The sequence below is a fragment of the Onychostruthus taczanowskii genome, unplaced genomic scaffold (assembly GCF_017590055.1).
Source record: "Onychostruthus taczanowskii isolate IOZ18803 unplaced genomic scaffold, ASM1759005v1 scaffold54, whole genome shotgun sequence".
Lineage (NCBI taxonomy): Eukaryota > Metazoa > Chordata > Aves > Passeriformes > Passeridae > Onychostruthus > Onychostruthus taczanowskii.
The window spans coordinates 5,753,470-5,765,513 of record NW_024503013.1 but is presented as its reverse complement, the minus strand read 5'-3'; the positions used below and the strand labels follow the sequence as shown (position 1 = coordinate 5,765,513).

At 38.7% G+C, this 12,044-nt stretch overlaps 1 protein-coding gene across 4 annotated transcripts in view; it reads right to left on the bottom strand.

The window, feature by feature from the left end:
- The window catches only part of GRIA4 (glutamate ionotropic receptor AMPA type subunit 4), a 215,799-nt gene that overhangs the window by 72,209 nt on the left and 131,546 nt on the right, over positions 1-12,044 (bottom strand). For all 4 annotated transcript variants that reach the window (XM_041417023.1, XM_041417022.1, XM_041417024.1 and 1 more), the window contains exons 5-6: positions 2,243-2,296; positions 104-262 (exon numbers count right to left, since the gene is read on the bottom strand). In XM_041417023.1, the coding sequence (XP_041272957.1) occupies positions 104-262; positions 2,243-2,296 (213 nt within the window). The remainder of the gene's footprint in view (positions 1-103; positions 263-2,242; positions 2,297-12,044) is intronic.

Sequence of the window (12,044 nt, the reverse complement as noted above, 5' to 3'; positions counted from 1 at the left end):
TCTGCCTAAATATTAAAGTTTTCATTCATGTATTCAACAATGTTAATCAGAAATTAGAACACTAGATTGATATTTTTTGGTAGTGCTTCAGATTGAGGAGTACCTTTGGTGGGGTCTCAGATCCTGGGTATTCTCTCTGGTCCAGTTTCTTCCAGCGTTGCATCAGTTTAGTCACCATTGGGGTACTGAAATCCACTAGCTGAAATCCAGTCACATTGGCTCCCCCATGCATAAATCTCTCCAAAGAAATATCTTTGAATCCCTAGAAAATCAATTTAAGATTTTGTTTTCCCTCCTACACCACTGTGGGTCCAATCTGTTCTAAGTCAACATGGCAGAATAAAGAATGCACAACAGCAGGATTCCATTAGAAGGCGAAATTTAAAACCAGGGAATAATGTTGAACCTTCATTCATAACTTCCATTTGCGTAATAAAGAAAAAAAGCTAAGAAATAGATTTGCCACATTATTGCTAGGGTGGTCTTGACAGCCAAGCAACACATTGTTGAGAATGGCAGACACTTTTTGAAGAAGTGCCTTTGGCAAATCAACTGAAAAATGGCTGCAGAATATTCAAGGCTTAATCCAATTTCCATCAAAGTTTTCAGACTGGAATAAGCATTGTACTAATGCTTTAAAAAATGCATCTTTTTTTTTTTTTTTTTTGCATGTTTAAAATATGAACAACCCTATTCTGTAAATACATTTACTAGAGGATTTATTGTTTAGACTGAAAATGAGATAATATAATAGACATTAGAAGGCAGAGACAGCACATGAGGATCTCATTGTTAGTGCAAGGAAAACAACATCAAAATAATACTTCTGTTAAATAGCATTGTGGTAGCTCTTAGATCTGTTATAGATTGAAAACCTAGAGTGAATCCCAACAATGAAAGAGAAGATAAAGCACATATATCTCCTGACCTATTGGTTTCTCTGGCTAATCTGTTCAGCACAATTCTTTACTAGAATTTGCCTTTAGAGACAGAACTGAACTTCAACAAACTGCATAACACAAACTGCTAAAGCACTAAGAAGCAAGCATGAATCCTTCTCCTCCTTTCCTAGCTGCTATGTCAAAGGCTAGCTCAGAGGCATCTTATTTTAATTTTCTTAAGTTCTTCTGATTGTTATTTATCAGTGAAAACACAAGTGAAAACACAAATCTAGAAATATTTAGGAAAAAAAAAATTGTGGGGTACTGGGATATGGACCCAATATCCCAGGGGAAAAGCACTTGTTAAGGACAGAGATTTGATTCATGTCCTAAGGGTTACTGACAGTAAATATAAAAGGTGATGCATCAGGAAGTTATATTACCCACATAATTGGACAGACAGTAGGTAACAAAATATGCCTCTGCTGAAGTAGATCAGATGTGCCCATCTTCACTGCATACCTCACTAGCAGATTACTGCAGCATCCAGTTCCTTGTTTGCAGCAACTATTTTGCATGAGAAAAATTACTTGGGGAATTGTAAAATTGTAATGCTGAAAAATCTAATTTATAAGACCTAAGAGTACAGACATCTCATTTGAAACACCTGAGGCTTTAAATAAAATCTGAAGTGGTACTAAGTGAAGGTTCAAGTAAAGCAAAGCACAATAAAATATTTCATGTCAACTAAAATTCCTTGAGGGTGAGTAGAAAGAAAACAGTTTAAAGCATGCATTAGACTCTGTCCTACATTCACTGTGCTTTGCCAGGCAGGTATTTTGGCTTAAAGAATGAGTCATTTAAATAATAAAATACTGCACTTGCTCTTTCTTTGCCGTCTTCTGAGCATTAGCTGTGTGAATGTCCAGTTTAGCCTTAAAGTAAAAATACTGAAGTAGTAATTTGACTGAAAATAGCTGATCTTCCCGGAAAATACATGTTCCCTGGGGAATGTATAAAAGTTACCTCTAGAATTCTTATGTTACTAATAATAAAAAGATGAGTCAAAAATCATTATAGTTCTGTAAAATTTAACTCAGCCTCAAGATACATGTATCCTTTCTTTCTCCTACCTTGATTTTGACAAAATTTAGGAGTATTACTTACTATATTACTGTGTCCTTCATATCTAGATAGCTGCAGTAAGAAACCCAAGTTCTTTTACACATCATAAAGAATGTATTATGTACAAGCACATATTAGAGACAAATGGGAAATGCTGTGTGAAGTGCTATAACTTCAAAGTAAAACTGAGTGCTTCACTTACCGAGCAGGGGTATAATTCTAGAAAAGTGTCTTACCAGGTTAGCAACAATATAATGGTATCCTTTAACATGCTTTCCCACGCTCACAATCTGTGGGAGAGAAATAAGACAAAAAAGGAAAAACAATGTCATACTGTTTTCTCTATAAAGGTGCTTTCATAGAAAGCTAGATATAAAATGAAATATATAGCACTGGTAATATAAGGCTGGGAGTCTTTTTGCAATAACATAGCTATAACTTTCCAGGGGCTTAATAATGGGAAAAAGTTAAAATTACAGTGAGTAAAGTAATGAACTGGTAATCTGAGTGCCTTCTGTATTGAAAATGTTACAGTAGTATACTATTTTACCAAATAGAGCAATTATCTATGGGATACAAATTCAAAAGGAGGAGATGTCACACTAGCTAGAAAGTCTACGCACTGATTTACTTTTTAGTTTGAAGTAAGTGCAGAATTTATGAATGAAACTGGAGGCTCTGATAAGAGTGAGCTGAGCTGCAGCCTATGAAAAGGACTCTGAATTTGCCATCTCTTCAGAACAGCAGGAGGTTCCATTAATATTATTCATTTTCTCATGTTTGTGAATATTTTGCTTGTTAAATAAACTTTTTTCTTCTACTTTTCTCAAAACAGGTTTATGTCTCACGAACAGGTGGGGGAGGGGCTACTTGAATTTTCTTTCTAGAGGGACCCCTTTGGAGATTTCCTCCCTATTCACCCTCATCTTGGGCAAATCTCCTTTTGAGAATTATTTTTGTGCTTGTTCCTAGGAAATGCATGTAGATACCACTGCAGAATTCTTGGATTTGATGTGAAAAACACATAGCATTTTTGAAAAACCTGAAATTTGATGTCTTCATTGTATTGTCTCAAAACTTGTCTCTTTGGGTGAGGGGCACAAGTACACAGTTATGTATCACAGAGTTGTCTTAACTTCCCTTATAGTCAGTGGAAAGCGCAGGCAGCTTGAGGAAATTATTCAGCTTATTCTAAAGCACGTGTAAAACCAATTAGACAGCTTGTGCCCTGAAAGTGTGTATTTTTCTGTGTGTATTCTTTCATTGATGAGAAAGAGTTGATGGGGATTAGCTCTGGTGCAGACACCTATATTTTATATCCCTAATGCTAACTGAGATGAATTTCACCCTAAAAATGTTGATTATGCAGCCAGAAAAGAGAAGTAATGGCTTCTATTTTCAACCAAGATTGGGTACAATTCTGATTTTGAATTTGGAAAGAGTTACAGCTACTGATCACACAGACTTTGAAAACTGGGAACTGGTTACAGTTTAGAGGAAAAGTGCCTGTTTGGTGAAATAGCTTTCTGTGAACATGTCATAGTTTTGAATATCCAAAATCCACATGCAGTCACCTTTCTTTCTCAAACACTCAAAGCTGCAGATTATGATCTACAAAACAGGATATGAATTCTTGCTACCTGGACCACCCCCTTTTGCTACACTGCACTTCTGTCCTGAGAGACAATGAACAATTGAGGCAAGGAACTTTCTTGTCTTTGTAACTGGGGAAGGAGCTTGACAGGCATTCAGTCTGGAATGTGAAGTCTCTCACTTTCCTGCTCTGTGCTTTAACTGGTTAAGAGTAGCTAAAGTTTTGAGATGAGATTTCAACCACTCCATTCATGTAAGAGTAGATATTACCCAGAAGCCAAAACAGGCCTGAGATTTTGTCAGATGACAGAGTGTTCCAGAAAGCCTTTGCTACAGAAGTTCATTAAGTCTGGGGGCACTTAAAAAACCCAAGTACTTCCTTGTGCACACATCAACTCAGACCAAAGGCCAAGTTTAATCACAGCCCAGAGGGAAGGTAGGGAGGAATTGTCTAACATCTACATTAGCAAACAGGGCAGTTGGTGGGATAAATACAGCAAGTGTTGGTGCTAAGGAGCTGGCATCCATTGCATACAATTCAGGGATTTACAATGGACTCCCTCTAATCTGGTCACCAGACTGAACTCACAGTACACTTCAGGGCACATCTTGTTTAGCATCATCCAAATAAAAACCAGTTTATGTACTTTGAGTCCAACCTTGATGTGAAACTCAGGAACCAGCAGAATGACTGCAAAAAAAAAAAAAAAAACCAAAAAAAAACAAAAAGAAAAACTGTTCCAGCTGAGATGCTCTGTGTTCCTGTGGGCTGCACTTTCTTAGACAGGCCCTGAGCATCTGCGAGGCAGGTGGCAGATTCGCACAGCACATGGCTGAACAGTCAGAACTGCCTTAATTTCAAAAGCAAGGTCCTGGAAGAGAGGGCAGTGCTGTCACAGGGAACTTTAGTGGCTCAGTCGGGGAGCTTCACACAGCTTTCACACCGTGGCCAGCTGTGAAACCTAGCAGGGCTAAGGCATCAAAGCTGGGCTGTGCCAGCCACACAAGCAGTGAAACACCAGAAAACCACAGATACAGTAGGTCAGGGTCATGGCAGGTCAGGAAGAACCCTCTGCACATGTAACTGTGCTCTTCAGTGCTTCAGGATGCTGTGATTCATAGCTGTCCCAGTGCCAGCAATCGGGGCAGCACGCAGTATTCACACATTATGCAGGCTAATACTTAAGGGCTATGCAGTACTGCCTCATTACACGTGCTAAACATTCGCTTTTGCTCTGTACTCCCACTCTGGCTTCTTAAACACCACACAAACATAGTGCACCCGGCTTTTGCCACGGTGGGAGTTTAGGGTGACCTCAGCTTGCTCAGGGAGATTTTAGGAAGAAATTGCTGGGAAGAGTAAACCTTGCTTCTTTTGGAAAAGCTGAGAGCGGGTGTAAGCAGGATGCTGCAGTGGCTTTTGCACATTGATTTGCAGTTCACATTGCATGTTGATGCACATTGATTTCAGTTCAATGACCAAGGTGGCTAGTAACTAGAATTGGAGTTTTTTAAATACTTTCATTTGTAAAATTGAAGAAATTATTAAATAATCATCAGTATTAAGAAGAATGAGTAAGAAAATATTATCTGCTGCCCAAATTGCTATTAACAGAGAAGACAAGAGTCATTCCATATATTACTATGTAGTCACACTATTCGTGAATATCTCATTTCTGTAAATGAAACTGAACAGAATAAAAAAAAAAAAAGTGAGATATTAAGGCCATTAGGCTATCAAATTTATTTCAGAATCTAACACAATTTTGTTTGGTTGGTTTTTTCCCCCAAATATTACTGTTTATGTAAGTGTCTGCAGAAAGATGAACTTCAAAAAAACCCAAATGAGCATTAGGATCTAATCACTTTATATAATGCATACACATATAAGAAACTAAAAAGAACAGTTCATTGTGAGACTTTTTAGCTGCTGATCTACTATAACACAATTATGAAAATGCCTGATTCAGATTTCAGAATGCCAGTGGTAATCAAAAGTAACTAGAATTACACTGACTTTAAAGTTGATAAAAGCAGGGCCAGTGAGATCCAACTCGGGTTCCTGACAAAACTCTGTGACTTTATGATACAAAACTATTCTTTCAATTTAGCTGAACAATAGCCTGGTCCAGGAAATTCAGAAACTGTTCTACTCTTGGAAAGAAGGGCTACCAGTGTCTGCTTTGATTATTTTCTCTGTTTTTTCCTGTGTGTGGCAAGGTCACTGACTTTGATAAAACCATTTGCAAACTTGCATCAGCATCTGAACAGAGAATCTGGCCCCAGGTCATCCTCTGTTCTCTACTACTGTGAAATGGATATTGCACATAACTCATTTTAAAATAATGCTTAACTTCTGTAGCATGAAATGTCCCCCGTTATGATTTACAGAAGATGGAGGTCAGTACAGCTGGAGTGAAAAGGACTTATTTTCAGTTAAATATCTTCAAAGGTTGATAGCTGTGCATTACCAATCGGACTTTAACAAAGGTTTTTCCTCTTTGGTATTGTGTCACAATACACTGCCTTAAGAAAAAGAACACCTGCAATAAAATGAAGTCTGCCTAACGAAATATAAAAAGAGTGGACACTTGTTAAACACAGAAGATTGAACTTGACCAGAAATATTGCAGCAGAAATGGCGATGATATAGACCACAACTGAAGGGGGATTTTACACAGTATCTGAACCCAGGATAAATCTTTCACAAAGCCATAAAAAAATCAACTGAGAAACAAGCCTAATTTTAACACCTAGTGCTCAGAAAAGGGCATTCTTACTGGGGACAGGGTGGTCAGCCATTAGAAAGGATGCAAAGGAAGGTAGGAAACAAAGCAGATGTGGCTCTGTCTCTCTTGTGAAGACAGGTGCTGAGCTGGAACAGGGCTGTGCACACCTGCCCCTCTCATGGCTGGGCAGAGAACCATGCTTCCCATACAGACACCATGCCCACCACCACCTGGCAAAGCAGAGAACCCTGTGCAGTGCAGGAAGCTGCTGGGGAAGAAGCCTGGAGAGGCGGCTCAAAGGTCGTTAACCAGTGCCCTGAGCATAGCTATTTGCCTCCTTCTGCTGCTAAAGTTGTTTGCATTCAAAGCCGACTCCTATCCTAAATAGGATGTGGAGACTTGTAAGGAAAAAGGAAGCAAGGAAAGAGATGAAGGATATAAGAAGAAGGTCACTTCACAAATCCTTTAAATCATTCATATTCATCCTTTGTCTCCAACTGCCTATTTGCTCTTTCAGCAATTGAAATAACTTATTTCTCATGTCCAAACCTCATCAGTTGTGTGCTGAACTAACAAAATGCATTCTTATTACTGTGCAGTGTGGGAATATGTGCAAAATCCCAGCTGCTTCACAGAAAGGAGCCCGTGCAGAGCTCCTCCTGGCTGTGCAGGGTGAGGACACTGCTGGTGACAGTGCTGGCAGCTAGCTCCTTCAAGGGTAACTACCAGTTTGCATTGACATTCCAGTGTTGCTTAGAAGCAGCTCCACAGACCTCTAGGGGAAAAAAAAAAAAACACAAAAAAACCAAAAAAAACCATGGAGAGTAAAGAATGATGAAGAAAAGGGATTTTATGAATCTTCCATTCCCTCTGGGACTGAGGTGTGCAGAGCTGCTACTGCATCCCTGAAGTGTTATAAAGTCCAACAATGCTGCTAGCAGCCCACACTGTGTGCTGTGCACATGCCAATTTCTTTGGCTAACGATTTGCTCCTGTGGTTCTGTGAGAGCACAACTAAACCTGCATTTTATTCATGCAAATCTAACAGACATAGGGGAAAATTGCAGACAGTCTATGCTGTTTCTGAAACAAGGGATAAAGAAAGCTACATTATTCCACTAAACTACATGCAAAAGCCATGCTGTCTCTTCATAAATACTGATCTGTGTTGTGGTAGTGATCCTTTGTGTCAAGACATCTCTGTGCTCATGAAAAACAGGGAAGCAGGAATATTGCAGCTAGTACTCTGTGTAACTCATGTTACATGGTTAATTTTTGCCTTCCTGTATTATGTTGCAATTTATTGCAAAGTATTATGTTCTAATTTATTACAAAATTAAATATGCTAGTAATGTAAATATGATTTGAAAAGTGCCAAGTGCTATCTTCAGTTAGTAGACACACTAGAAACTAAGACGAGAAAAAAAAATGTTTTTAAAACCAGCCAAATTGACAAGTCGATCAATTTAGAGAAATTCAGCAGTCAAACATTACTTTTTCAAGTTTAGCGCTCCTGAGACAAATTACAAGGAGATGAAGGAGGGGAATATCTTGGCTTCTGTACTCTTCTCCACACACACATTTATGCTATCATTTTGATGGTAATACTAAGTACTACTACTACTACTGCTGCTACTACTACTGCTACTAATTCTTCTACTACTACTACTACTACTAGTTCTTCCTGTGACAACCCACTCCATTTTACCAATCAGAGAGATTTGGTTTTCAGTGCAAACACATCCATGATATTTCTCAGCAACATATCTCAAGGCTCTTTAAGACTGAGAAATCAGCAGTGTCAAGCAACACATTGAACAACTGATTTAGTTAGACAGCTGTGAACAGCATTCAAGACACGGGGCAGCTACTTCCCCATTATGCTTGTTAATAACAATTGTTAGCTGTTATTAATTAGAGTTTATTGGCTTGCAGTTTTTACAAGATTAATGATACTAGTACTTTGTGGCAATTTTACATCCATGTGTAAATTTTAATATTACACAGGACAATGTAATTCTTTTTATTATTATGTATCAGTTCAGCTGTGTATACTGAAGCATTAAATCTGTGCCAGATGCTCCATAACAGTTTTCACCTCTGTGTTTAAAGGCAAATAAGCCCTGGATGAGCAATGAGGCTTGATCTTGATGATACAAAGCACTGACAGAGCTCATCTACTGGGAAACATCCTATTTAATTCTTATAGTACAGGGTGAGCAGGGTGCAGTAAAAAACTGACTGGAATCAGCCTGTTTGGTACACCAGGAGCTAGACTGATGATCTGACAGCAAAACTGATTCACTATGCAAAATTCAGAAGAAAACGCTGTTCACAGTGGACACTGGAGTGCTCTGATCACACAGAATGCTGAGGTTTCAACTTTGTCAGATGGAGACGGTGGGAGAGGATGGAGCTGCTACAGATGGAAGAAGAAAGGACATCCATTGCCATTCATACAGAAAGGAGAAATGTTTAATTTCTGAATATAGTCCTCATCATGTGGATGTGTTTACGGACATATCTGTTTGTATAAATATAGAAACAAACACTGTCACGTTACTGCATATGAAAAGCCCTAGAAAACAGAAATGAGGAGTAGCAATATTCTCTTTCAGAAAGAGGTAAACATAAAGGTCCTAGGCAAATGCAATTACAGTTAGCTTGTGTTTTCAGCTTGCTTTGCTGAATTTCGCATGAAGTTCGTTATGGAGACACAATTAAATTGAATTTCTGGTCAAAATCTGAGAGCATTACCAGAAATAAGGAAGAACTAGCAGACTACTCAGTAGCAGAGAATGAGGAACCAAAATGCTGGAGAGGCATCTGTTTAGTGAAGGACTTTTTTGGATACAGTCACACATTATAGCACAGAGGTTGATCTGATCACCATGGTATCCCTTCTGGCTGCTTCTGATGCAAGCACATTACGGGTTTGCAAGATTAAGTACAAGATGGTACACACTTCACTCACTCATAAGGTATTTCTACCTCAAGAGCTGTCTATAGGTGTTTAAAAAGAGTACTGGGAATCAAAGGAGCTCATCTGTGTACATCTGTTCCTTATTTCATGGCCTGACTCTCAGCCTCACACACCAAGCACAGCAGGACAGGCTGGGTACACTGGAGAGAAAGAGGCCTTTGCCAGAAAGCTCCCGGGCTTCTGGTGTGAGTTTCCCATGGGCCAGTCATGCACCCTCTTGGCAGAGAAAGCCAACAGCCTCTTGGACAGCATCACCATCATGGCGAGGGAGGTGATTCTGCCCCTCGGCTCAGCTCTGCTGAGGCACATTGGCCATGGTGTGCCCACTGCTGGGGCCACCAGTACAAAAGAGACATGGACATACTGGGACAGCCCAGAGAAACACCAAAAGGTATCAAAGCATCTGTCATATGAGGAAAAGCTGAGAGAGCTGTGACTGGAGCAGCCTGGAGAACAAATAGCTCAGGCAGATCTTAGCAATTATTTATAAATACCCAATGGGATGGTGTAGGGAAGAGGGCACCTGACTCTCCCTTGAGGTGTACGACAACAGGACAGCAGGCAAGGGACACAGGTTGCAACACAAGAAATTCCAGCTAGACACGAGGAATTTATTTTTTTTCTATGAGGTAGTCAAGTAGTGAAACAGGACATAAAACTGTTATGGGATCTCCATCCTTGGATGTATTCAAAATTAGGCCAAATGAGTAACCTGATCTAAGGTTGCCCCATTGGGCACCAGGAGTGATCTTCAGAGGTGACTTTCAATCCCAATTATTCTCTTAGTTTGTGAAATAGAATTGTTTATGTCAGTACTTCACAGTCTGAATTTCAAAACCAGCTCCAAAATCTGTCTGAAAACAAATACCACCAATTTAAGAGTCCATTTTTTTTTTCTTCTGGTATCTAACTTGCTCTGCAATGCTTAATATGCGATGACAATGAGAATTCTGTTAGAAAAAGGGACAGGTGAACAAAACTTTTGACTTCCAATTTCAGCACTTCATGCTTTTGAAAGATTCCTTACATCATTTTACATGTCCTTTTGGCATAGATTAACAGAAAAAAAAAAAAAAAAAAAAACAAACTGAAAGACCAGAAGAAAAGGGCTAAAATATTTATAGTTAATTAGTTAATAACATTATTCCTCATGACCTAAATGACTCTTAGCTTAAACTTTACAGTGCAATTATCAAAAGAATTTGGAGAACTGACTGCACTGTATACCTGAACACATTTCTGACTACTGAACGAACTACAAGAAATAGCTGTGATATCAGCTATGGCTGAGAAAATGACAGTCTGCTTCTCCAGTAATAAGGGTTATTAGTCTCTGAAGAAGTAAAAATAACAAATACAGTGATTGAACAAATAAAAGATGTTTTCACTGAAATCTTCAAAATTATTTTCTGTGATAGTCTTCAAATCTGACCACATTGTTTTATTCCACTTCAGCATTGCTTACAGAACAGCAAACAAAGAAATAATGGAAGAAATCTATGATGTGTATTTACTGAAGGTAAAGTATCCCAACTAATTAATTGCAAGCACAACCAAGGAGAGAGGGCCATGACATTTCCTTAAATGTGTGGTTTTAGCTATATATTTTCTGTCATTTCTTAAGGAAATCGGTTTTCTGCTACAGAGCTCTCTGGGTCTGTTTATGAATTTTCCAGTAAGATATTTTTTAACACATATGGCAATTTCAGCTATATTTGAAAGAGATGTATCTAAGGCATTTAGTTTCTACAGTTCTTATTAATCCTGGCTGCTGGGTGGAGAACAGAGACCCATCTGTTTTAGCCCCCAAAAGAACAGGAAGCACCTGGACACTACACCTCCTGTCTGACAGCTACCAGTCAGCACATGCGCACTGACACCTTCCACTCATTCCTCGATTAGCCACAGGAACTGCCTTTTCTTTCGTGCTCAGTAAGTACACTTCTGGGAATGAAAATTGTTATGGTGCTTGTGGAAGAGGTGGACTAGGAGAAAAACAAAGCCCACAAAAAACCCAGGGATATCACTTGTTTTAGTACTTCTGAACACCATTTCCATCTGCTATATGTAGTTTCAGTATTGTTTCAGATTTTACTTATACAAATTAAGTGATAAATAAATACTAATGTAAATAAAATTCAGTGGGAAAAAAATTAAAAATAATGATTTTGTTAGACTGGAAAGCCTGACTTGAGGTTTCATAACTTCAGCTTAAATAGATGTGTGGTATTAGTTTTGTTTGAGCTTTCTCAGTAATAAAAAAACCCACATTGCCTCTATTAGCACATTTATTTTGGAATCTGAATTCTGCATTTCAGATAGAAATTCAGTAATAATTTTCTAATTTTAGTAGATGTACCCTTCAGCCCTAGGCTGACTTGACTTCTGATTTTCACCGAATGAGCAACAAATGCAAACAGACACACTCTTTTTAAAAGGCAGGAAGAAAAATAAAATGAAGAGAAGGGCTAAGAAAAGAAGGAAGACTCTCAATGAACAGTTGTGTGTTTCTTGCAGTGCTGTATGTGGCAAATGACTCCTTTGGCCTGGACTGCTCAGATGCTCTACAGCTTGCTGCCAGTGTTAGTGGATTAGCTGGAAGGAACTGGAAATCATGTTACAATGGGCTTCAAGCATTCGTTTCATCTTAAGCAGAAAGTTGTTTGTATTAAATTCATGGGGGCATTTTAGAAACACTGCTTGTAAAGAAGAGGCACAGAAGCAAAGAATTTT